Source organism: Meles meles, chromosome 5 (assembly GCF_922984935.1).
Source record: "Meles meles chromosome 5, mMelMel3.1 paternal haplotype, whole genome shotgun sequence".
Classification (NCBI taxonomy): domain Eukaryota; kingdom Metazoa; phylum Chordata; class Mammalia; order Carnivora; family Mustelidae; genus Meles; species Meles meles.
Window position 1 is genome coordinate 60,264,584 of NC_060070.1, and position 27,360 is coordinate 60,291,943.

Genomic DNA, 27,360 nt, shown 5'->3' on the forward strand with positions numbered 1-27,360 from the left:
GAGGGAGCAGGGAGAGCAGGGAGAGGCGCAGATGGAGAGGGAGAAAGAGAATGCCAAGCATACTCGGCACTGAGCATGGAGCCTGACATGGGCTCCATCAGGCCCGATGTGGGGAGTTCATGACTCGAGCTGAAATCGAGAGTCAGATGCTTATCTGACTGAGCCCGCCTAGGCTGTACTTTGCTAGCTATGCTTTCCTCAAAAACATCTGCCTTTTGTCACACAGGGAACTGGGTGAGAATGGGCTCAGCACAAACTTTTTGCAATTACTAGAAAATCAAGTCCAGTGACGTCCTTGTGGCTGAAATGAGCAGTATCACTTCTCTCCACGCAGGACACACAAGCACTGTCCATACCACACAAAGGCAGCAGGAGTCCCAGGGGGCCCCGACAATACAGACAAATATACCGCACCTGCAGGGGCTTCCCACCCTGAGGTATCAAAGGTCCCTCTTTGTTAGCTTCAGCTTTTCTAGGAATTAAATACAAACTCTTCTAATTTAGCAATTATTTTAGCCCTCTCCTAATTTGCTGGGCTTTGTACAGCAAACATTCCACAGTGCCCTAATCTTCGCTTGGCTCTGGATTCAAAGGACAAGCATAGGGAAACAAGACATGGCAGGTTTGGGCTTCACACCGATAATGTCTGAGATGCAGAAGGTCAATAAACGAATAAGGGAGTTGAGCAACAAAGTGAGTAGTCAGTGGGCCAGAGGAGATTTAAAACTTTCTAAAGCCCAGCATTTTCCTGGAAAGTGCTCTGCTTTTAATTTCCCCAAATTAGCCAGACACTATAAGGTTTTCTGTTTTTCCCACAGGCACTATTTGCCCAGGGATCCCATCGGAGAATGAATTCCACATCTGGGTGTGTGGAAGGTCACAGGCCATCGGCATAGCTCCTAGGGCTGGCTAAGAGAAGAAGGTGACCAACCAGTAGTGTGACTGCCACAACATGCCGACAAAGCTAGGGGTCAGAAATGTACCCTCTTTTCATATGGACCACCTGACCTGGTTTAAAAAACAAAAAACACCCCCCCCCCATAAACAAGCCACCTCATATATTTTCTTGCACTATCCAATCAGAAAAGACATTTATATCCTGTTTAAATTAGGCATCTTTTCGTCAAGTTCAGCTCAGAGGTACTGAAAGTGTAAATTGTTCTTACATTTGGACTACCCAATGGTTTGCATTCATTCCGAAATACCAGAAGTTCAGCTTTTCCTCCTTAGAAGCTCACCTGACAGAATGAGTTGGCTTTAGGTTTTCAGTTGACGGAGCAATAGATACATTGTGCCCCAAGGATGCTGAAACTTTTCGACAACTCTTTTTTCAGAACTCTCTTGAGACTCAAATTTGAAGTTACCTATATTTTCTTATTATTAAAACTGGAATACATCTTTCTTAATTTTATACTGTTGAGAGGAAGTGAACAGGGGCGGAGCTATTTTAACATCCCAGAATTCAGGTAAAGGTCATTCTTTTCCCTAAAGATGATTCCTCCACAAATTACCATATAAAAACTTACTCCCCCTTCCTGTAAAATCATTCAGATAACAGAACATAACAAATTACCCACAAAAGTAAAATGTTACTTTCATATACATAGATACAGAAATCCTGAATCATTCATTTCTCCTTTATTGGAAAGGATTTCATCGTCAAGGCATACGCACATCAAACAAATGAGCAGTTTCTCCTAACCACAGCCCCTAGTTCTACCTGAAAAGCCAAATTACATGCTGGATGGGCTTTTATGATTCCAAACACTGAGCCATGTGCTTTCAATGCTGGTTAAAGCAGCATTTTGCAGCTTTTTCAAGTTTCTATCCAGGTTCATGAGGCACCCATAGAAGGGAGCAGCCTTGCAGAAGAAGCCTTCTTATTCCTCTGTGGAACACCCTGTATTTTTCATCGAGGTCCCACATATAATTCTTGTCATGTCACGATTTTTTTTAAAAGATTTTATTCACTTGGTGGGGGGGGGGGCAGAGAGAGCTAGCAGGAGCCTGTGGTTGGGGAGGGGTAAAGGGAAAGGGAGAAGCCGGCTCCCTGCTGAGCAGAACGCCTGGGATCGGGACCAGAGCCAAAGGCAGAGGCTTAATCAACGGAGCCACCCAGGCGCCCCTCAAGTCACATTCTGAAAAGCGTATCTAGAAGCTGAAAAGCAGTTTAGCTGTAAATCGACATGGGACAGTAATCACTGAAGATGGTATAGAACAAGCTAATAACTTTAAATACACACACCCACACCCACCCACATACCTCAACCACATTAAAGAAGCTGGAGTAGAGAAAAAAAACCCCCAAAACTATAAGCCCATTCTATAAGAAATTGTTAAGAGCTTTTGGATGTTATTTTCCCCTATGCATCTGAATTTTTAAATAAAACATACCATTGCTATTTGTAGCTTTATCAGTATCCTGATTTTTCCACTTAACAATATGCCAGCGATCTCTTGAGACCCACTTTGATTCTAAAAGCATCAATTCAATGATTCTTTGCTTAATATAATAAGTAAATAATTAATAAGCTAATAAAATTATAAACATGAAAGTGCTACACTGCACACTCTATTCTTACTTACAAATTCAAAGTTTACTTTTATAAAAGTAATATTCTCTCTCGATTATAAATCTAATCCATGTGGACACTTAAAAAATTTCTGGAAAACAGAGACTATCCTGAAGATTACAATGACCCTTCATCTTACCGTTCAGCTATAACCATTTTCAAATGTAGTTTTTAAGTAAAATTTGACCTTTCATACAATTTGTCTTTCTAATTTAGAGAATCATCTTAAGTTGTAGAAATGTCATTTACTATGGAAAGGGAAGTGGCTTTATTTTGCCTTGGTGGTCTCCTCCCAGAATGCAATAATCCTAATAAGTAATACACTGCCCTTCAAATGGTCTTCTGGGTTTTGAACAGTGGGCTGGGTGGGCAGCTGTTGGTGGCAGAAAACACAGGTTGTGGCCAGACAGGCACTGAGTGTTCTAAGAAGCTGGGGTTAGAGCTTGGAACCTCTCATGCCACAGGATGAAGTCTCATGGGCACCACTAGTCCTCACCCCTGTTACGTGGCCCCAGAATGCACTGTAATGCCAGAGAGCTAGCTAAAAGATGCTGGGAGAAACCAGGGTAATCAGATGAAAAGGGTGGATTGCTATAATTCTTTACTGTGCCAGATCGAACATGTCACAGAATATATCCCATGCTGGAGGTTTCAGATGTGTCTTCTGGATACACCAATAAGGAGAATGTCACAATTAATTTTAGTGCTGGCACATTATTTAAGAAAAGCTACCATGATGGGATCCTCATTTACAGAAAGAGAACTTAGGGAATGGAACCTTTATTTTTCTTTTAAATATTTGTTTCTGATAATAAATTCTTGTATCTCAAAAATTCATAGAGTGGAAAGCCTCCTTTTCATGCCTGCCCCTACCCACCAATTCTCCTCCCCAGAGGCAACCAATGTTACCAGCTTTTTGTGAATCTCTCCAGAGATACAGACACAAGGGAAGATCTGTATGGGAATGGATCTTTCCAGTGTTGACTGATACATCGCTGTGTGGAAGATTATCTCTGGATAAAGAGATGTCTACGCAGAAGGTGCAGGATTGCCTCAACCTTTCTGTGAACCACCTAAACCCTGCAGGGAATTAACAGATTTAGGTTCTGAATGGCAGGCTTACTTGGTATAAGGAGATAATGTCTGACACTAATAAGAAGAGCTAATAAGTGAGCTGCTCTCTATCTAGATTGCATTTAAAGGGCTAGGTAACGATCCACAACCTGTATATTCCCTTCAAGGGTGGGTGGTGCTAAGAGCAACAATATCTTCTCCATAAACAATTTTCTAAATGTAAAACATTTCCATATTTTGGTATTATTTTGATTAGACTCAACAGTGTTTACCAAAACTTTATCTTCTTAAAAGAAATCCTGAAAACAATTTGAAAATCATAAGCATGATTTTTACAAGTCTTAGAGCCAGAAGATTTCTCTACTGGAATGCAACTCTAATGATGTAATACAAATTAATGGACAAATAGCAGCAGACATTGGCTTTGCTGCCAGGTTTTAAAGAGTACTCAAGCAAGGCATATTTATTTTAGTTATATGAATATTTAATTTTTCCTTATCTGGATAGACATTTTACACAGCATTAGTTTTTTTTTTATATTTTATTTATTTGACAGAGAGAAATCACAACTAGGCAGAGAGGCAGGCAGAGAGAGAGGAGGAAGCAGGATCCCTGCAGAGGAGAGAGCCCCATGTGGGGCTCGATCCCAGGACCCTGGGATCATGACCTGAGCCGAAGGCAGAGACTTTAATCTGGATAGACATTTTAAAGACTGGTAATCAATACATTTTTTGGAAAACTTTTAAAGCTTACCCTTGTTACAAAAAAAAAAAAAAAGCACATAATTTTCTCTTAAAATGCAGCACATCCCTATTTACATCTCTTAGTATTTACTTAAACAATAAAGATATCAATAGACTTTTATAGTATACCACAAGTATACTCTAAACTTCTGTAGATGAGTAAATACAGAAAAATAGCCGATGGAATTTTGAAGGTGAAAAAAATGCCCTACCAGATATAAAAACACACTAAAAATCTATTCTAATTGAACAGTGTGACACAGTGCAATGACAGGAAACAAATCACTAGAGCATAATAAAGAATCCAGGAACTGATGCATGTGTATATGAGAAGAATTTCACATCAGGGGGGACATAAACGGGGCAATTGACTACTGATTCCTTTCTTTATTTTTATTTAAAGTTTTTATTAAAATTCTAGTTAGTCAACATATAGTGTAATATTGGTTTCAGGAGCAGAATTTAATGAGTTATCACTTGCTCATCATAACATATGCCCTCCTTGATGCCCATCACCCATCTAGCCCATCCCCCATCCACCTCTTTCCATCAACTCTCAGTCCGTTCTCTACAGTTGAGTCTCTTAAAAGCCTCCCTCTTTCTTTTTTCCCCTTCCCCTATGTTCATGTGTTTTGTTTCTTAAATTCTACATATGAGTGAAATCACATGGTATTTGTCTTTCTCTAACTGACTTGTTTTGCTTAGCATAATACTATGCTCTCGCTCCATCCATGTTTCACTTAGCATAATACACTCTAGCTCCACCCATGTGATTGCAAATGGCAAGACTTGATTCTTTTTGATGGCTAAATAATATTCCATTGTATACATATGCCACATCTCATGTATCCATTCATCCTAACTATTGATTTAGAACAAAGTAAAGTTAGTTTACTCTCTTAAATCACCCACACAAATAAAATGCCCAATGGATGAAAGATCTAAGCGCTAAAAAAAAAAAGACATATATAAAAATTGAAGAGAATAGATTTATAACCTCGGTCTTCCTCCGTAAGACATAAAACGATGAGGTAAAAGTAACAATATAGACACATTTGAATGTGCAAAAATTTAAACAAAAGACCATACAAAAAAGTTAAAACATTAAGAACAAATTGAGGAAAAGTATGGTGACATATGTAATAAAGAGCCAATATCCACAACATCTAAGGAGTTTTTTCACTAGTTCATGTGAAAAAGACAACCCCAAAGAAAACTGGTCAAAGTCAATCAAAAATTAAAAATAAATGGTCAATAAAAATATGTAAAGATGCTCAACCTTATAGAAATCAATGTTCAGTTTTAGACTATACACCCCTCACCACCACCACCACCACCATCCTGTCCCGCCAGTGCTGATGAGGTGATACACGAGGCATGCTCATAAACTGCAAGTCACAGAATAGCATCTTTTAAAATGTAAAAAACATAAATCGGGTGACCTGGCGAATCTACTCATGTTACTAGTCCAGAAGTACTGGCATGTGTGCACAAAGATATCTATATATTTTAATGACATTTTAAAAAATTTATTTATATGCATTTATTTATATATAATAAATGTTTATTTATTTATTTGACACAGAGAGAGAGAGAATACACAAGCAGAGTGAGTGAAAGGCAGAGGGAGAGGGAGAAGCAGTCTCCCCAGCTGAGCAGGGAGCCCAGTGCAGGGCTCTGTCCCAGGGTTCTGAGATCACGACCCGAGCCGAAAGCAGATGCTTAACCGACTGAGCCACTCCGGTGCCCCCACAAAGCCATATTTATAAAGAAAGTCAAGTCACTGTTTTACTAATAAAACACTGAAAATTCCATAACATCTATCAATAGAATAATTGATCAATAACTTATGGTACATTATCTATAGAATGCCACAAAGTCATTCAAATAAAAGATAGACACTAATATGGAAAGATTTTCTAGATGCTGTTTTGTGTGTGACTCAGAGTGTACATAAAGGCATATGTGTATCCGTACATACATGTAGATCATATATATACACCTACATGTTTGTAAATAGACAAGAAAATGTCTACTAGGATCTACACTGAACTTTAACCAGTGATTACCTGTGAGAACAGAAATGAAGTTGAGAAAGGAGGGAGTGAAGGGAGTTTTCATTTTTATTTGATGGCTTTTTGCACTGTCTAAATGCTTAATTAGAATATATCTTTGTGCCCATAACAAATATAGATGCAAAAAATAAATGACCTTTACTTTCCTTGCAACCTTTTCTTTTTCACTTGTTCTAATATATGACAGAAGAGAAAGAACCTCTTTCAGTATAAATGTTTGTTTTTCATAAACTGGAACTTCCATAGAAATGTATTTTTTAAAAATTTGTTTTTTTTCTATTTTCCTTTATTCTTCCAATGTTATCAAATGATAATCAGGTAATCAGATACTATGAATTCTAGGAAAACTACAGAAGTCAAATGATCCTGAATTATAAAGAGTAGGTTGAGTGTAGTCACTCTATCTCAGGGGTCAGGACTCAAAGGCACGAACACGTGCATGCTATCTGTTCAGTTACCTGGAGGTCCCAGCCAACTCAATGTCACCATAAATATTCAGGCACCTTTATTATGATCAACTTTACTGGAGATGTGGGACCACAGGTGTCAAATATCAATATGAACTTTTCCTGACCCCGCAGGTGGAAGGGAGAAAAGGAGCAGACAGTAGGTCTGGATTGATCTGTCCATGTGACTGGTCCAAGAGTCGATTAGGATTAGAAGCAGACCTCAAATAGAGAAAAATCCTATACATCCAGATGGCTAAGAGCTCTGAATGCATTTACAAATAAACATGATATAGGAGGAAGCAAGACAAGTACAACTCCCCCAGAAAAAAGGGGGGTTTCTTCTGCATGCCAAACAGTATCATAGGAGCAAGCAGTCTCTACCAACTTCAGCAGAGGGACTTGCTATTAAATTATGAAGTTATAGCATTACTTCCTTTATCGTAGGACATGCTCTGAGCATGGAACACCACCACCAACAGGAACCAGCGCAGAGAGAGTAGCACTAGGGTGTATGCCTGTCTTGCAGAGGGTGTTTCAAGCCTAGGGAATCAGTATTTGCTTTCCTGAAAGACCTACTGTGGTCTCCTTCATATAATCATCTGTCCTGTATATTTGTTAGCAATTTAATTTTTCAAGACTTAATTGGCATGCAAATTTTTAGGCACATACATGTTATAAAAAAGCAAAGCACATAAACCCATTAGAGAGAAAGAAACAGAACACCTGTGAAGAGGGGGGTGGTCTGACTACATGATCACGCAGGTCCCTTCTGGTTTTAGCACAAGAATAAACTGAAACCCAAGGGTACTAGGAGGAAAAAGGGGAGGATTGCCATAACCTTCTGAAGGAGCAGTAAAAATTAGATTCCTAGTCTAAGGTCTTCTGAAAATTGAGTTTCTATCTTCTCTAAGTTATGTCTACTGTGAGCCCAAAGCAGACACACAGGTGCCCATAGTGGCTCTCACCAGCACTCTGTTCTGAGCATAAAACTTCAACTGGGCCTCTTCAAGAGCAGAATGAATGATTCTAATGCTTGTCTCCTGGACCAGAAAATAAGACTAAGAAAGAAACCAGAACATAGCCCTTTGGAATGATTCAGACTTCTGTGAAAGAAAGAAAGAAAAAGATTTAATTTTAAAAATGTTCATTATATGGTTATGCTCATCTGTCTTTAAAAAAATTCTTTTGATTGTGGTTAAAATACACAAAACATAAAATATGCCAAACCTCATTTTGCCCACCTACCTTGTAAACTGTCGACTCTCTTCATGAACTTCCATTTCTGTGCTTTTAAATTCATTTAGTTCTTTCCTTATTGCTGCCTAAATAGGAAAAAAAATAGAATTGTCACTTAGGTCACATAATTCCTCAGCCTATACACCATCAACAAAGCAGACATTCTTTTAAGAAATGTCTTGCAAAAAGAGAGTCCTAATTTCTATTAGGTAAAGGTAAGATAAATGTAATATCATACTAAAACCAAGGCAGATTTCCTTGAAGTGTCATTGACAGGGAGGAGAGGAAGAAGGTCTTCGCTGAACTCATTCTGGGGCCTGGTCTGAGTCACATACATCCCCCACCCTTGAGGACCACAAGAATAGTCCAGGTCCTAAGATTTTCTTCCTTCCTTCCTCCCTTCTTCCCTCCCTCCCTTCTTTCTTTCCTTTCTTCCTTCTTTCTTTCCTTCCTCATCTGACACCACGACGAGTATGTCTGTGCTACGGGAAAGCACCTTTATTTTTTTAAGATTTTATTTATTTATTTGACAGAGAGCGCGAAAGCACAAGCAGGGAGAGCAGTAGAAGGAGAGGAAGAAGCAGATTCCCTGCTCCTAGGGAGCCTGATGTGGGGCTCCATGCGGGGCTTGATTCCAGGACACTGGGATCATGACCTGAGCTGAAGGCAGACATTTAACCATCTGAGCCACCCAGGCACCCCAAGATTTTCTGAGAAACAGTATCATTTTCCTATGAAAGTTCTGCATTTCATACCACCCACAGCAACATGGCTTTGACCAACTGCCATAGAACTACTGAGAAGGCAGTTGCTTATTTATTCTTTAATATTGAAAATTCAGACAATCAGAACGAAAAATTTCAGCACAGCACTTAAAGCCACTCAAAAGAAAATGTACTAATCAGATGTGATTACTATTACCACATAACAAACACATAACCCATGTCACATAGATGTTGGGGTTTGAAGAGATGCTTATGTCCCTTAGGTTGAAAAACTGAGATAATCATCAAAACATTAACATCAGTTATCTATTAACAATGGTGAATGGATCACGGATGGTTTCTGGTTTCAACTTTGTGCTTATCTTTATTTCCTAATTTCTCCACTAAGAACGTTCCCTCATGTGAAGTAAAATTATTAATAAAAACATCCCCATAACCTAATCTCTATGAGAGATGGACTCTTCAGCCCAAACTTAGAATAGTGCAAACCACAGAGAATGACTTTGCTGAGAGATAAGAAAATCTAGTTTGTGATTAGAAAATGATGAATTTTAGATAAAGGGAAAAGACAGAAGGAAGCCTTGAGGCCTTTCTCCGGCCTCCGGCCATCACTGACTCTCACTCGGCGATATACAAGCTTTCCCCCAACAGGCTTGTCTGGGTTATATTTAAATCCTGCAGTCATACATTGCTCACATCTCCCTCCCTGTATTCCTCAGCCTCTGTACTTTCTATGGGGAACCTGCGGTTGGAAACTGTGGCAATAATTCTTGCTACTAGGTTCTGAAAGAGATGAAGCAAGCAGAGAGACACTTGCTGTGGTAAGACCATCCATCTTGTCTCACAAGGAGGAGCACAGTGAGGATACTCTGTCGTACTCACTGTAAATACTGATACCTAACCCAGGAGCCGAAAACAGTGAATATGCCCTATAATACCAATCTCCAGTTAGCATCTATTGGAAAGACTTCCTTGAAAGGAAGCTTTTTTAATATGGGTAGTTCCAGAGAATCTTGTCTCCATGTTCATTTTAAATTTCTTCTCTGAATGTAAGATGTCACTAGATATACTTGGTGTTGGAAATCATGGGTTGTCGTCTCACCTATGCCTTCAATAGCAGTGGGACCCTCAGTGAATTATTTTGCTCCAAAACCTGTTTTCCACTCTGAAAAATGAGGATGAGGATTCCTCGCAGTATTTTAAAGCTCCATTAAGAGCATACGTGGAAGTGCTTTGTACACTTACTGTGAAACTTCCGAAAGAAGAAACAGATTTTAGTTTATGATTGAGACTAACAAATTCTTTCACTGTTATAGAGTCTACTTTGTGCATCACTGAAGGAGACTCAGACAAATAAGGCAAAGTCCTTATTCTCAATAGTAGGTTGGCTATCAATCTAAGAGTCTGACAAAAGTTAATGAAAGCATTCTTTTAGAACCAGCTGAGATACAGAATCTGCAAAAAAAAAAAGAATACAGTATAGTTTATTTCCAATGGTGAACTATGTGCTAAACATCCCTTACATTAGTAACATTGACAATTCATTTATGATGAGATACATATGCATTTTTTCTGAGAAAGTTCAAGATTTTGGGGCCTATCCCACATGTTCATCTGCAATGTGACTTTGGCATTCCCTCATCAAGAGGTGGAGTCTGTTTCTCCAGCCTTGAATCTGGACAAGTCTTGCCACTGCTTTAAACAACACAGCACACCAGGGGTGAAGTTGGGTCAGTCTGGGATCTAGCTCTTAAGTGGTCTGGCATCTTTTGTTTCCTTCTTCTTGGAAGTCAGCTGCCATGTAAAAAAAGATGTGACTACCCCCAGGAAACCACACTGTGAGAAAGCCAAGGTACAGGAAGAGGCCTAGGAGGATGAGAAGCCATGGGGATGGAGAGAGAGAGGCCAAGGAGCAACAAGGCACAGATGTGCTGGTGAAGGAGCCATCTTGGAAGGGGCAAGCAAAGAAAGACGGTTAAGTCACTAGGAGTTGATAACCCGAACACTGTATCATCTTACAAATGATAAGACTGAGGCCTTGAGAGATCATGTCACTTGCTAGACATCAAATGGGTGTTAGGGACAAAGATGGGGCTCATATGTAGGCCTTCCTGCTTTAAGACTCACAGTCTTTCCACTGAAATGAGCTTCAGGGTTTAAGTCATCCAGATAATTGCCTCAGATCTCCATGTTGTGTGTGCTGGTTTGCAATTAGGAATAATGAGTCAGTTATAGGCAATGAACGCAATCTGAAATTATAGGGACTGGTTGTTTGAAAATATATATCAGCAAGATGTAACTACAGGCAATTAAAGAAAAGCAAAACTCCTTTTAAAAATTCACTGCAGGACTACCACAATTTTATTCCAAGAGTTGCTTCCTCTTACTATTTAAAGAGAAGGTCTCAGGACGCCTGGGTGGCTCAGTTGGTTAAGCGGCTGCCTTCGGCTCAGGTCATGATCCCAGCATCCTGGGATCAAGTCCCACATTGGGCTCCTTGCTCAGCAGGGAGCCTGCTTCTCCCTCTGCCTCTGCCTGTGCTCACTCTGACAAATAAATAAATAAAATCTTTAAAAAAATAAATAAAAAAATAAAGAGAAGGTCACTTGGGGCACCTGGGAGGCTCAGTTGGTTAAGCCTCTGCCTTCGGCTCAGGTCATGATCCCAGGGTCCTGTGATCGAGCCCAGGTTGGGCTCCCTGCTCAGTGGCAAGTCTGATTTCTCCCGCTCCCTCCGCCCCTCCCCTTCCACTCATGTTCTGTCTTGAAGGCTTTGCTCTCTCTAAGAAATAAACAAAAAACCTTTAAAAAATAAATAAAGAGATTTCCTGAGAGGCTTATGAGAGGAAAAGGGTAATTAAAGATGTTTCATGTTCAGAAAATGCAGGTACAGTAATCTTAACTCCCTTCTATGCAAATGAGGCCAGAGTTTAGGCCTAAGGACTCTTCCCATAAACGTACACGGGACTGATTCTGTAGAAAGATATGGGACAGAAAGAGCTAGGCTGCTGTGGTGAGATTGGAGCCCGAATGGTGCTCAGCTGGACCGACATTAGTTAGCCACTGAGCCGAAACCAAGTCTTTCTTTCTTTCTTTCTGAGTTATTTATTTGAGAGACAGCAAGTGTGCACAAGCATGCATGAGTGGGAGGAGGGGCAGAGGGAGAGGGAGAATCTGGAGTAGACTCCCCACTGAGTGTGGAGACCGACGCAGGCCTCCACCTCACGACCCTAAGATCAAGACCCGAGCCAAAACCGAGTTTTGGATGCTTAAGCGACTGAGTCACCCATGTGCCCCAGAAACCAGGTATTTCTAGGACCGAAACAAAACAAACGCCCTGAGACTGAATACACTGCATTTTTTTTGGTACCGTGAGAATTACAGAGAAGAGAGAGGAAAGAAGAATAACTGAAACGAAGTTTAAAAGTGACTGGTGATAACTGGTGTGAGAAGATCTGCTTAATCCCCTCTAGTCGGCTCAGGGATCACCCTTACCACAAGGAGCTGGTGATTTGTTGAAAATATGGACTCTGCTGCCTTCTCAAACAACATGAGCTGTGAGGCCAAGATTAACTGGAGTTCCCGCATTTGATGGTTTTTTTTTGCTTATTTCTTGGATAAAAATCTGATATGGAACAAGGAGGGAATTTTTTTTTAAAGATTGTATTTATTTATTTGAGAGAGAGACAGTGCCAGCAGCAGGGGGTGGGGGAAAGGCAGAGAGAGAGGGAGACTCCCCACTGAGCAGGAAGCCGGCTTCTCTGGGCTTGATCCCAGGACCCAGAGATCACCGCCTGAGCCTAAGGCAGATGCTTAACTGACTGAGCTACCCAGGTGCCCTTGGAGGGAAGTTCTTGATTACTCATCAAGCTCAATACCATGCATAGGTAAGTGTACTGTTCTTTGCTGCAGGACAATCAGGAACAGGCCAAGAATATGTCTGTATAGAATTAAAATCATCTGTTTTTCCTGTGACCTGGACCTGTTTAGACAGTACATTCCTGAAAGGGTAGTACGTTCATATTTACGTTCCTGGTATAAGACAGTTCTTAATATATTAATAAAAAGTTACTTCTTGAGTAACTTCTTGGACAAATCCATGTATCATCAGAATTTTCAATTCTTTCACTAGATAATTTCAGGCTAGACTGTAAACTGAGGCTTCACGGCATAGTGAAAATCTCACCAGTGGGGAAGAAAGCTTAGATTATCAAGCTTGCCCATGGATGTAAACACCGGTGAGCGCTACCATCTATTGATGAACTGGGACTTTATGGATACACTACCTAATTCCCAAGATGGATATAATCAGCTCTACTAGTGAGGAAACCAGAGTTAAATGATTCGGCCAAAGTTGCATCTTCCAAGTGGCCAGGTCAGGAATCATACCTTTATATGCCCAGCTCCAAAGCCTGCCCTCCCCTTTCCACCATGGGCAGAGCTTCCATAGCCTACCCAGGGGGATGACAATTGCTGGCGAGCTTCAGTCTTCAGGCCAAGCTGATGGCCTCCTCTGGTCCTGTCTGTCCTGTCATCTTAAGGCTCATTTTTCTACTTCAGCACAGATACAGACAGATGTTATATCTTACTGTATGAGCATCTGTTTCTAGTGCTCTACTCAAATACATATATTCTAAGATTAAAAATGGTGTCTCAAAGGTGAATTAAGCTCAATCAAATTCACAATTAATGGGGGGGGTAGACAAAAAACCTCCTCACAATTAATAAGGCATTTCTCCCACCACTTCTCTCTCCTAATTTGAGCAATTTAATAAGACTACCAGATCTGGAAGGGGAGATGAACCATGAGAGACTATGGACTCTGAAAAACAACCAGAGGGTTTTGAAGGGGGAGGGGGGTGGGAGGTTGAGGAACCAGGTGGTGGGTAATAGGGAGGGCACATACTGCATGGAGCACTGGGTGTGATGCCAAAACAATGAACACTGCTACGCTGTAAATAAACAAACAAACAAACAAACAAAAAAGACTACCAGATTTATGAGATTCCCTACAGTGTTTTCATAGAATGGGCATTGATTGGTTATTGACTGCCTCCTGATTTCTTCTCTTTATACTTGAATTGCAAAGATTTTTTTTAAATGCAAAGTAGTATCTTAGTGGGGCTAAGACAGAGCACTAAGAAAAGAGAGAGAAGGGATGACACTTTTAGGAGGCAGAAGTTCAGTGTTTATTTTGAGAGCAGAGGTGGAAATACTTAGTTCCAATAATATTTTTTTCTTTAAATGGGATGGATACACAGTTCAAAAGTTATAAAAAGTAAAACTTTTTAACATGAAAGTTAAATCACATATTTTTATATTTAATTGGTATAAAATACATAATAAAATACATAATAAAATATGTACTCACTCAATAAGATACGTTCCCTTTAACCTGATCATTAGGCATTATGAAGTATTTTTATGAAGCAGTATGAAGATCTTTTAAAAAGCAACAAAAATCCAGATATACTTGTAATAATGATGATTAGCATGTATTATTTTCACTCTAAAATAACGATTGATAGTTTTAGTATCACTAGGCAATAAGTAACATTTCATTATACTTCTCTTTTAACTTCTAGAGAGAACAAATAACTTTATTTTTTCTAGAGAAAACAAATAACTTTATTTCATTATACTCCTCTTTTAACTTCTGGAGAACACAAATAACTATTTATTATAACAAATAATTTCATTTTTTAGGTAGAAAATAATATGCATTATAACTGGTATTTCTTTTTGTATTTTTGAATATTCTGATTTTTGCCAACAAACATGAGTCACTCATGAATACATAATGTGCTTACATTAACGGCATTTTAAATGGTTTCATTTTTTTTCTATCTTTAAAAAGTATACAACATTCTTTTCATCTAAAAGAAATTATTCCTATTTTTCTTCGAGAAAAAAAAATTTACCACATAAATCCAGTTCTAAAAATGCTGCCCTTTAGACTTTTACAAGTGTCAGGAGAACTGGGAGAGACAATGTCACAAGGTATAAAATGAGCCTCAGATATGAGGAGGGAGGGGTTCTGGCCGTGCTCTGGGGCTCAAAGTTTGCTCTGCAGGGGAGATGCCAGTCATGTGCCTTAAAAGTGCTCTTGAACAGACACTAGGCCTACAGAAGAAAAACTGACCAAGTAGATCTCCCCTGCAGTTTAGAAGTCCAGCAGAAAAATCTATTTTTGTTTCAATACAAAGTTGAAAAGAAAAATCCTTTCCATTATAACTAAAGATGGAGGAGTTTAACCTTTCAACAACAGACATGAGTTAGAAACTATTTCTAGGGTATGGAAAATTTAATCGTTGAGACTCTCATGGCTTGCATACTTTGCACCTGCTGTGATCTTTACTCATTTCTCTGGACACCCCCTACCTGCTTCTCAGAAGCTCAGCATCTGAATATCAAGCCAGCTGGGAATGGTGGATGTGGCAATTATATTTGTAAAAGATGGTGGCAATCACACCTCCAGCCCTCCAGTTCTTCTGCAGTATGACCTTGCCGATCCCCTACTGGGAGGCAGAACTAATGCCCCTTGCGCTGAAGCTGGGCCGTTCGTAGGACCCACTTGTAACTAAAAGAATGTGGTGGAGTAAGGCTAGGTGTCTTCTGAAGTGGGGTCAGATGAGGCCATACAGCTTTCACCTTAATTTCTTGGGGCACTTGCTCTGGGGAAAGCCAGCTACCACGTAAGCAGTCGGACAACTCCGAGGCCACTCTACTGAAGAGGCCATGTGTAGGTGCTCTGGTGGACAGCCCCAGCCGAGCCTAGCTTCTGAGCCATCCTCTCAAAGACACCAGACATGTACAGAAGTCATCTGGGACCCTCCAGAGCAAACTCTTTGTCAGCTGAGGGACACTGAGTGACCACAATCAACCTCACGAAAAGCAGAAGAATTGCCCAGCTGAGCCCTGACTAAATCCCCAATCCAGAAAAATCTGTAAGATAGAATAAAATGGTTGTCATTTTCAGCCACTAAGTTTTGGGAAGTTCACTACACAGAAATGGTGACTGAATAGGGTCATCTAGCAATCTAGCAGCCAATAAATGAGAGGTGAATGACCAAAAGCCCACAACTAGAGGAGGAGAATGGAAGAAAAGTTGTAAACAGTGTACACTATTTCTTTCTTCTTTTTTAAAAAAAAAAAATTTTTTTTTCTTCTCAGTAATCTCTGCATTCAGCACAGAACTTGAATTCATGACACTGAGATCAAAAATTGCATGGTCTTCCGAATGAGCCAGCCAGGCGCCCCTACACTATATTTTTAAATTTTTTTTTATTTTACAAAACAACATTCTATGTGCCTTGACTAGCCCTTCTCTTGAAAAGCAACAAAATGCTGAGCATGACATTTAAAAATTATTTCAAATGTACTGATCAGCCAATAAGAAAGTAAACTATACTTTGACAGAAAGAATAAATGAAGATGAAGCTCAGAGAAATGAAGTAAGCTGAGCAATGGCACTGTCTTTGACCTTGAGGGCATTTGCTATGTTAAATGTGGTGACTGAGGGCGGTCATTTTCATAGTGTGGTGAGATAATGAAGACCAGGGACGAAATCTGCCAAAGGTGGAAAGCCAAATGAATGACCTTCCCACCATAGAGAGGGGTCTCATGGCATAGCCTCAGTGAAGGGTACGCTAGAATGTCTGATCCCCAGAGGATAACATAGATAATGTCATGCTGGTGCTTAGCAGGTGAGGCAGAATCTACCCTGAGAATATGAACCAGTAAGTAACCCTCACATGGGTTCACAGCCTGAATTCCTAGCACTAAGGTGGTCCAAAATAACTCAACTTTATATTAAAATAGTATTAGATAAAACAGTCTTTACAACAGAAAGCACTTCTTGGATAGAGTGACATAATAAAGGCTTCATTAGGAAAATGTAATTATCCTAAACTTATATACCTCTATTGACACAATCTGAGAATATAGGAAGCAAAACAGAATTATAAAAAGAAGGAAAGATGCATATATGCAGTTAGTAGAGGTAACACATCCTTCTCTTGGTCTGGGACCAAGTAGACAAAAAAACAAACAAAAAGGAAGGATACAGAAATCTGAATGAGACTCACAAACTTGTTTCAGACATATTTAAAACTCCATACCCCAAAACTGTAGAACGTACACTGTTTTTAAGGATATATGGGACATTTATAATTACTGACCACATACCTTTAAAATCCCAATATTGAAAGCCACACTACAGTCCATTTAAATCAGGATCTTTGGGGGTGGGACCCAGACCCAGGCATCACCATTTTTAAAGCTTCCCCACCCCAGCCCTTGAGAGCAATATGCAGCTATGGTTGGGAACCACTGACGTATGGCATCATTTATAGCCCTCAGTGGTTCTATCAGAAGATAAGAAAGGAAGAAGGTTAATGACTTATTTTTTTAAAGCTTTTATTTATTCATGTGAGAGAGAACAGGGGTGGTGGTATGCGGGAAGGGATTTGCGGGAAGGGCAGAGAGAGAGGGAGAATCTGACTCCCAGCTGAGCCTGGGATACTGGGCTCAATCCCAGGATTCCAAGATCAGGACCTGAGCTAAAGTCAGATGCTCCCACCCAGGTACCTTGGAAGGTTAATGATTTAAAGAGTTCACCTTAAGTTAGAAAAGAATGAACAAATAAAGCCAAGAAAATTAGGAGAAAGATTAAAGAGCAAATAGCAACCTAGGAAACATACTAAAGATGATCCACAGAGCTCAAGGTGTATCTTATATCTTCTAAAAACATCAGTTCTAGGTAAATTAACAATTTAAATGTGAAAAGCAAAACTATAAATGTTTTAGAAAACAGTCTAGCAGAATACATTTACAACTTTGGTATGAGAAGAATTTTTTCAAAGAAACAAAATCACAAGCCACAAAGAAAAGGTGGATAAATTCATTGCATTAAATTTAAGAAATCTCTTTGTGTCAAAAGATAACCATAAAGAGAATGAAATGTCATAAATTGGAAGATACATATGTATTTGCAATATATAAACTGGAATATATGAAGAACTCCTATGAATCAACAAGAAATTGACAACTCCCCCCAAATAGACAAAAGGTACAGAAGTGGAACCTGAATGCCCAATAGGTATGAAAATATGCTCAACCTCATTAATAATTAATGAGAGGCAAAGTATAAGTATAATGATGTTACTTCATAACCACTGGGTTGTCATGTTAAAAAACAAAACAAAACAAAACAAAAAAAACTATCACATGTTGGCAAGAATACTGGATGACGGGTAACCTTTGCTGTGAAAGGGTAAACCAGAGCGATCATTTTGGAAAGCTGTTGACACTGCCTAATTTTGCTGAATACCCCTATATTGTAGGACCCAGCAATTCCATCACCAGGAATATATGTTAGAAAAAACCTTGGATCAGTGAACTTGAAGATGATATAGGAATCTTCATAGAATATAGCTTGTACACCTAAAATCTGGAAACCAACTAAATAATTAGCAACTGAATGGGTAATTACTTTGTGACTTATACCTATAACAAAATACTATATTCCAATGAAAAAGAATAACTATCACCTAGTCCATCAACCCAAATTCTTTTGTTAGTTGAATGATGCAACACCCAGAAGTATGTTGTATGATTCCAATCACTAAGACTCCCAAACTGGCAAAATCAAGAAATACATAAGTATTGTTTATGGGTTTATATAAGGTGGTTAAACTCCTAAAAGGAAAAGAAAGAAAGGGAATGATTAACACAAAGCCGTGGTGGTTATTCCTTCCAGAAGCGAGGGAAAAGCAGTTGGGGAGGAGTCCATGGGGCCCTGTTCAGGTATTAGTATTAGTAATACCTGAATTAAGGGATTAATAAAACAGATGTCTTCTTTTTATTATTAAAATGGTACATTTGTTTCATATATTCTCTATCATGCAATGTAATTCATAACTAAAAAATAAAACGCTGGAAGAATGTGTAAGATAAGGCCTGAGATAGCGTTAGGGTTGAGAAAGAAATGTTATCCGTTGTTAACACTCACTCTGAAGACTACATCTGACCTAAAGTCTCGTGTTTCTTTATGGGCATCAGATACCACATGAGGTCACAAGTGAGGTCTACTGCTGCTGAAAGGTGAGGATAAAGCATGGAAGGCGAATAAAGCAGTGGAAACCACTCAGAATTAAGTGGGAGGCAGAAAAGGGAAGAGCAGAGGGCTGCGATCAGGATAAAACAAACTCAGTGGTCTTAGCAGCGATTCACATCAGCTCGAGAGGGGCTCCCAGAGGAAGACATGTTTTTCACACCCCATGACAACTTGCTGGACACCTGGACGTGAGCGGTGAGCAGCAGGCAAACGGCAGGCCCCCACTGTCCACAACGTGCTTCAGGAGACACCTTTAAGGCTCAGCTCAAGGCTGGGAGGGCTTGCCCCAAATCCTCCCACCTTCCCCCTCACGCTCCCTCACGCTCCACACACTCACTGTCTGTCACTCACTGCACTTGTGTCCATGAGAATACCCTCTTACCAGAACACAAGGCTCTCAAGGCCAAGTGCTCTTCCTCTTGGACACCTAGGGAACAGCACGGGGCTGGAGGTTACCTAGGGAGTTACAGGTATGAGGGTAAGAAACCACCTTAAGTATTTTACAAGCAATTCTAGGTACCCTAGAAACTTGACATTTCCTTCAGGAAATGAGGCACTGACTGGTGGTGAGCTTGACACATGACCTGAGTATCCGTCTTCTTCATCCCCTGGAGGCTGCTCTCAACCTGAGTGATTTTACCTGCCTTGCGAAAGCCTCCTCCATCAGGGCACATTCCTCAGCATGTGCCCTCCATCCCAGCCTCAAGGGTCTCTTCCTTGCCTTTTCTACATACACACATTCTCTTGGTGCTCCACTGATTATGCCCTACTGTATCAGTTACCGACCTTTTCTAATATATAGTCCACCTCTCCCTTTCTTTTGGCTCCTTCTTCGTGCTCAGGTTGTTTCTTGCATTTATAGAAGCTTGCAGCCTCCATGGTCATCACCCCTCACCTGACTTCCTCCTCCTTTCACTTTTCCATCACGGCCAAGACTCTTGAGGTTGTATTTCATTCTCTTTGTCTCCACTAGTCAACCTTCCACCCATCAGACTACCAAAATGCCCCTCTTACCATGTTCCTAACCACTTGTGACCTGACCTTCTCCTTCAAGGCTGTTGGGTTACATCTTCTCCTTGGTCTCCTCTTTCCCCACCTCACAAACATTTTTTTCTCTGTGATCTACCACTGTTTTGTCAGGGCCCTCCTTCCCTCTATTCTCATTCCACACATGCATCCTTTATGATCTTTTTCCTCCCCAGTTTTCATTTCTTCCTCTCTAGATTTCATTTCTTCTTATGAGCAAATGATTTTTGTTAAACATTTATTTGTTCGTTTGCTTGTTTGTTTGAGAGAGAGGGAGAGAGAACCTCAAGCAGATTCCCAACTGAGCACAGAGCCAGACACAGGGCTCAATCTCACGACCCCAAGATCATGACCTGAGCTGATATCAAGAGTTGGACGCTTAAGCACTGAGCCACCCAAGGGCCCCTGAGCAAATGATTTCTGATCTCCATCTCCAACATATGCTTGACATGGAGTAGCATGAAGCCTCCTACTAAAACGTACAGCATGGAATTAAATACCTAGCTCTCGGGACGCCTGGGTGGCTCAGTTGGTTAAGCGGCTGCCTTCGGCTCAGGTCATGATCCCGGCGTCCTGGGATCGAGTCCCACATCCAGCTCCTTGCTTGGCAGGGAGCCTGCTTCTCTCTCTGTCTCTGCCTCCCACTCTGTCTGCATGTGCTTGTGCGCTCTCTCTCTCTCTCTCTCTGACAAATAAATAAATAAAATCTTAAAAAAAAAAAATACCTAGCTCTCGCATTAACACTGGATATGGCACGAGTTTATTTGATACCCAATTTTGCACAGAGACAAAATTTAGAAATCATTACTTGGGAAAAGAAGAAAGAAAACAGAAATCATTATTAGGAATATCAGGAAAATCCTAAAGTGAAGACTTTGGAAATAAAAGGCTGGCAAAATTCTTTGGCTTTGGAATCATATTATTCATAAAATAGTCTTTCTCCATGATGCAACCCATTATACACTTCAGTTTTTCTGGACTGTGAGCTATGATATAGATTAGGGATTGGTAAGACATGGCCCGCAGGGCAAATCTGGCCCACCGTCTGTTTTTGTAAATGAAGTTTTATTGGAACACATATGCATCCATTCATTTACATACTGCTTATGGCTGTTTTCATACGCTAATGGCAGGGCTGAGCTGTTGCAACAAAGACAGTATGGATTACAAAGCCTAAAATATTTATTCTGGCCATTTATAGAAAAAGTGTGCTGATCTTGATATAGATCAATACCTTTCTCACTGTTAACATATCCCTTTATATTATTCATTACTATTTTTTAAAATTTTTAAGTAGGCTCCATGCCCAACATGGGGCTTGAACTCATGACCCTGAGATCAAGAGTCAAATGCTCTACCAGCTCAACCAGCCAGACACCCCTTAACATACCCCTTTAAAATGATAACTTGCATAAATTATATTTTCTAAAGGTAAGGATAAATCATGGCTGGGGGACCACCCCACCCTCAATCCAGGCACAAATGCAGACACGTTACATGGTAACTGAGAATGAATTTTTCCGAGACTTACCTGAAAGAACCTCACTGATATTACTAAATATACCACTTAAGTGGCTTAAATAACCAAGGCAGAAAATTGTGGACCGATCTGGTACTATCTAGCCTCGTGGGATGACTGTGTATGTGTATCTGGGGAGAGGAAGGGTAAGTGGATACTAAAGCTTTGAGAAAAGCAATAAAATCATGAACAAATAAAATCATGGCTAAAAACACAAGGGCTCTTGCCTTGTCTGCAGGTGTTAACCTGGCCCAGGGCTTGTCTGCCCGGCGATCGTAGTCGGGAGAATCAGTGACTTCTACATACTCATTAAACCGCAGGATCCTTCGAGCTTGTAGCTCTGCCACTGTGGGTCTCAGGCTGAGCTGCAGGGGGATAGGGAAAAGAAGGGACAAGTTTAGGAAACCATTTACAGCCTCATGGTGGCAAGTTTTCTATAGAGAACTTCAAAGTTATGGTTAAATAAGGTCACTTTCAGATATCCAAAAGGAAAAAAAAAAAAAAAGGCAGCAGCATCTTGGGAGTTTCTAATGAGAACCCGAAAGCAGTGTGCCCTAATTCTGAGACTATAAAAATCATCATTGTTAGATAGGTCACAGGCTTTGGCAGCCATCTGCGTTATGCTATTTTCCGCAACTTGCCTGGCATAAAGACACCTGTCATCTCTGACACAAGGAGCACGAAGCAACACAGACACAAAAGCAATCCAGATAGAGGCTAGCTGGTTTGGAGACTGAATCATCCAGACAAAAGTACGCTTAAAACTTCTAGAAATGAGGGGCACCTGGGTGGCTCAGTGGGTTAAGCCTCTGCCTTCAGCTCAGGTCATGATCTCAGGGGTCCTGGGATCAAGTCCCGCATCAGGCTCTCTGCTCGGCAGGGAGCCTGCTTCCTCCTCTCTCCCTCTGCCTGCCTCTCTGCCTACTTCTGATCTCTCTCTGCCAAATAAAACTTCTAGAAATGAGATCTCTGCTCCTATTATATTAAACTCCTATATTCAGAAATGCACAAAGTTATGACAAAGAAACGGTCTGGTGAAGGCTGTGCTTACAGCAGTATTCTGGGTGAGACTAGGGACCCATGCCCAGATTTGACCTTACCCTTGCTTACTGCAGAAGCTGCTGTGCAGAAATCAGCAGGGGCACAGAGGAGGACATTCATTGGGCCAGAACTGCTTAAAACAGGCTGGGATGATTAAGGTACTTCTAATGACTTGGATCCCTCCTGTGGTCCTTGTCAAATTCAAATTCATAGTTCTATTTAATTCACTCAGCCCTGTGTATTTGCTCTCCTTTCCCAAGTCCAAGAATAGGAGAGATGGTTCTGAGAGACTAAAGAGTCCGGGCTCTGCTGACAGGCATTATCTATTCTCTTCTCCTGAGGTTCATGCTTCTGTGGCCTCTCTCGGTCTGAAGATGTCAAGACCCAGGCCTCTGTTATACGCATGCCGTCTATTCCCAGTACCTTTTCTATCCGTATCTGTACCTGCATACAGCTGGCCCATCCACTATCTAAGTGGTCCTCTTTGGAGGGGTTCCTCATTTGCAAAGATTCACTTTTTTAAAAAAAATTAAGTACTATGACACACAAAAGTGATGTTTTTGTGGTAAAAAACAAACAAACAAACAAACCCCCACTTTTCGGAGCCTCAGTTTCCCTTGGGTAAAATGAGAGGCTGACCTAGGTCAATACTCTAACATTCAAGTCCCTCGAGGACTTTTAGAAGGTCTGTCTGAGCTCACTTGAGCTGGGATATGGCAATGGCGGCTCCTTCTAGCTTCATAAAGCCCTGGTAGGCAAGGGACAGAGGGAAGAATGATCTAAGTGGCTCTCTTCTACTCTCACTTGTTGTCTAATCTCTACTGCTAGCTTCTTTCTGCTTCTCTGGGGTAGGCGGGGCTAAGGAAGTAGAGAAATGACTGCCTCTGGGAAGTGCCCAAAGACAGGTGACCAGAGACCACAGAAGTTCTTCCTCCAGTCTTGCCCTTTAGGACTGTGCTATTAGTGCTACGGAATGTCCTGGATCTATGGCAGAGAGCTCTGTAGAGTGGAGGCCAGTGGGACTCAGGGGCTACGGGTCAGGGGTCAGGGTGGGTTCTGTTGCCTCCTGGCGGGGCTCAGCTGGATGCAGAAAAGATTATTTCATATGGCAGGGGTGAGCCTGGAACAATGAGGAGAGGCTATTGCTGATCTGTAGCCGGTAACTTGGCAGCCACGGAATGTTAGAAGAGCCGCCTCTAGCAATTCAGTTTACAGAATCTTTCTCAGCTTGATCATTACTTGTCATTTAGAGTCTTTGGAAAAGAAAAACGAAAAGATGAATTAAGGATCTTTTCCCCTAAAAATCAAAACCAAAAACTCTCAAAATACAATCTTCAACTTTTCCATGGGAACAGGGTTTCTTCTCCCTGCCTTAGAATGCCTTTGTGTGGACTCCCCAGCCAGCCCAGATAAATGTGGGTCAGGTCACATGCCTCCCTGCAGATGTCATATTCTACTCATCCTGCCTTAACAAGGTGTGAAAGGTATATCTGAAGAATTACTGAATACAGATTTATAATGAAATATCAACTCTGACAGGTCTTAATTTTTCCGAAGACTATTATTATTTTAACACTTACAGAAAGGAGTGATGGCCCAGGTATCAGATTTATATATATATATATATATATTTTTTAAAGATTTTATTTATTTGACAGAGAGAGATCACAAGTAGATAAGAGAGGCAGGCAGAGAGAGAGAGAGGGAAGCAGGCTCCCCGCCGAGCAGAGAGCCCGATGCGGGACTTGATCCCAGGACCCAGAGACCATGACCCGAGCCGAAGGCAGTGGCTCAACCCACTGAGCCACCCAGGCGCCCCTATATATATATAATTTAAAGATTTTATTTATTTATTCATGAGAAAAAGAGAGTGAGAGAGAGAGAGAGAGGCAGAGGGAGAAGCAGGCTCCCTGCTAATCACGGAGCCTGATGCAGGACTCAATCCTGGGACCCCAGGATCATGATCTGAGCTGAAGGCAGCTGCTTAACCGACTGAGCCACCCAGATGCCCTCAGATTTATATTTTCATGAATGGGTGGAAACAACTGAGTCTCAGAGGTGAGCTACTTGTCAATGAGGGTAGCACAGCAGCAGGCAGGTTGGGTGATCAAGTTCACTTAATTACTGACCCAGCTCACATGGAATAGTGGCAGATCTCCAATTTCATATTTATTTAATATTTCCAAAACTGCATAGAAAACATGAGCATTTTAAAAAACTATATTCAGATGTTAATAATGGTTATCTCTGAATAAAAGACATTTGTGATTTTCTTTTTGTTTTTGTTTCTTTCTGCACTTAAAAAAAAAATCACATAGCTTATATGTTATTTTCATAATCAGTAAATGTAATTTGAAAACTCTTATTGCTAGCTTTTCAAAATTAGCATAGCATGCAATTATAAGTATAATTCATATCATATGCGTTACATTGATTTTAATGTCTATGATTGGTTATTGGCTAATAGAAATAATTATTCCTCAATGTTAGATTTAAAGGTAAAGAGCTGATTTGCATTTAAATAATGAAGTAGAGGGGCGCCTGGGTGGCTCAGTGGGTTAAAGCCTCTGCCTTCAGCTCAGGTCATGATCTCAGGGTCCTGGGATTGAGCCCCGCATCGGGCTCTCTGCTTGGCGGGGAGCCTGCTTCCTCCTCTCTCTCTGCCTGCCTCTCTGCCTACTTGTGATCTCTGCCTGTCAGATAAATAAATAAATAAATAAATCTTTAAAATAAAATAAATAAATAAATAATGAAGTAGATCCCAAAACACACATGCTTATTAACAATCACAGTTTCATTACCTTTCTGCTAAGTCTGCGCTTAAGTTCCATTTTTGCTTCTTGTTCTTCTTCTTCATTCTTTTCTGTTTATTAATGGGGGTGGGAGAGGAAAGGCATGAAGACTTAGTTACTATGAATGATTTTATAATCAGAAAAATAGATCAGGCCACAATTATTTGACTTAGATAGTGACCAAACACTCCACCATCTTCAAAATATTTTGCAGAAAAATTGTTCATTAATTTGTGTATGTGTTTGTGTATATATACACACAATATATAATATATATAATATACACTATATGTAATATACATATTATAAGTTTATATAAGTTTTATATATACAAGTATATATAAAATGTTTATATATATACATATATATGTTTATGTATACATAAACACATATATATATATATAAAAATAAAAACTTTTTCTTCTTATGGGATTGGTTTCCTTACTAACTGTAAACCTTTTAGTTTCTTGACTTCATACTCTATTCTGAAAAACATTACAGGAGTGCCCACACTCTGGTGAAAACCTTTCATTGCTGAACATCTCTTGGGCTTATAAGCACCATTTATCAGAATACAGATAAACATTTACTTCTGGATCTGGCCCTTACATGAAAATCTGAGACATATCAAAAGAGCAAATTAGAACCATCTGATGCATGTCTGAGTTGACTTCCACTCAAATCCAAGCAAAATACTTGATTTGTCTGCTTTGGTTTCCACAGAAGCAAAATGCAGTCATTTCTTTGGACTCTGCCTTCAAACCAGAATGTTCTGAATGGGGTTATTATGGTGTACTGTTGATGGAGATGATTTATTTTCTTGTGACTTTGACTTTCCAAAGTTGTCTGTTTCTCTAGTGCTTCACCAAATGGTACAATTTAATGGCCAATTTAATGAATACTGTCCAATGGATGGGATGAAGAGAAAAATGACCAGAAGTTTTAAAGAAATAAACACCCCCTTCAGATTTTCATGGTTGCTTATTTGATGAACTTCTCTCTGGTGCTTCCAGCAGCTCATCGTTTATTTAATAAGTGAGCACAGATTTTCACTATTTGGACACCAATGCTTACAAAAGACTATCTTTTAGAAGATGCTGTTATGAATTCTACTGACGGAACATCACACAATCTAAAGGCTCAACCAAAAGGTTGAAAAAGAAAAGTTTCCTCTATGAAAAGGTAAATTTATTTTTAAAGTTCAAATAGACTTCTTACCACTAAGATTGTTTTTTATCATGAATAAAGTATCAATATTCAGTATTTGTACCAACTGCATTTGTTAACTGAACATGCTAAATTATCTATTAATTTTCTTTATTTGGACAGGGAAAAGTTTCAGTGTTCTTCCAAAATACTAATTTTAATTCATAAGAGGATGATCTGGCTGGTTATTTAGACGAGTAAGCATAAACTGAAAACACGCTGCAAAGACAAGGAACACTCGGTTAGTATGCTTTCAGTGAAGTGCCTGTGTGCCAAATTTTGTTATAATTCAGATTTCTTCCTATGCAAACACTGTAGGTTTTTCTAACTGCTTCACAAAATGTATGTCCTTTGGTATCCTTAAAATACATGCTTAGCGTCAAATATTTACTTTACATGAATTGGATAAAGCATATAGGTTATAAATTATATATAATAGACAGGAGCCAAACTTGTGGTCATGTGATTCAAACTGAGGCTTTTCAAGGTCAGCCTATCACGATATTACTACTAAAAGGGAAAATATAATCCTCAAAGCATTTTAGTCAATTCCTCCTATATGGTGACTGTGCTCTATTTTTAAAGGTACTTTCCAAAGACAGGAAAAGTGGATATCAACTACGATTCAAGGCCAACAAACGTTTTAATTTTCACGAGGGAATATTCAATAATTTCACCTTATTAAGAAGCATAGTGTCCACCTGGGTGACAGCATGTGACCTATGCAAAAAGAGAAGGGCCAACTGCAGTTGCAAGAATTAAATAAACAGGATTTTACCACCTGG

General features: G+C 40.0%; 1 protein-coding gene across 7 annotated transcripts in view; it reads right to left on the minus strand.

Moving 5' to 3' along the window:
* PHACTR2 (phosphatase and actin regulator 2) overlaps positions 1-27,360 on the minus strand; it is a 272,375-nt gene that overhangs the window by 8,923 nt on the left and 236,092 nt on the right. For 5 of the 7 annotated variants that reach the window (XR_006818296.1, XM_046004726.1, XM_046004731.1 and 2 more), the window contains 3 exons: positions 25,379-25,440; positions 21,764-21,901; positions 8,160-8,236 (listed from right to left, as the gene is read on the minus strand). Coding sequence is in view for 6 of the 7 variants with exons in the window: in XM_046004726.1 (XP_045860682.1) it covers positions 8,160-8,236; positions 21,764-21,901; positions 25,379-25,440 (277 nt within the window). In the remaining variant the exon portion in view is untranslated. Of the gene's footprint in view, positions 1-8,155; positions 8,237-21,763; positions 21,902-25,378; positions 25,441-27,360 lie in introns of those variants that run through there. The other 2 variants (XM_046004727.1, XM_046004732.1) reach the window with 1 other exon arrangement.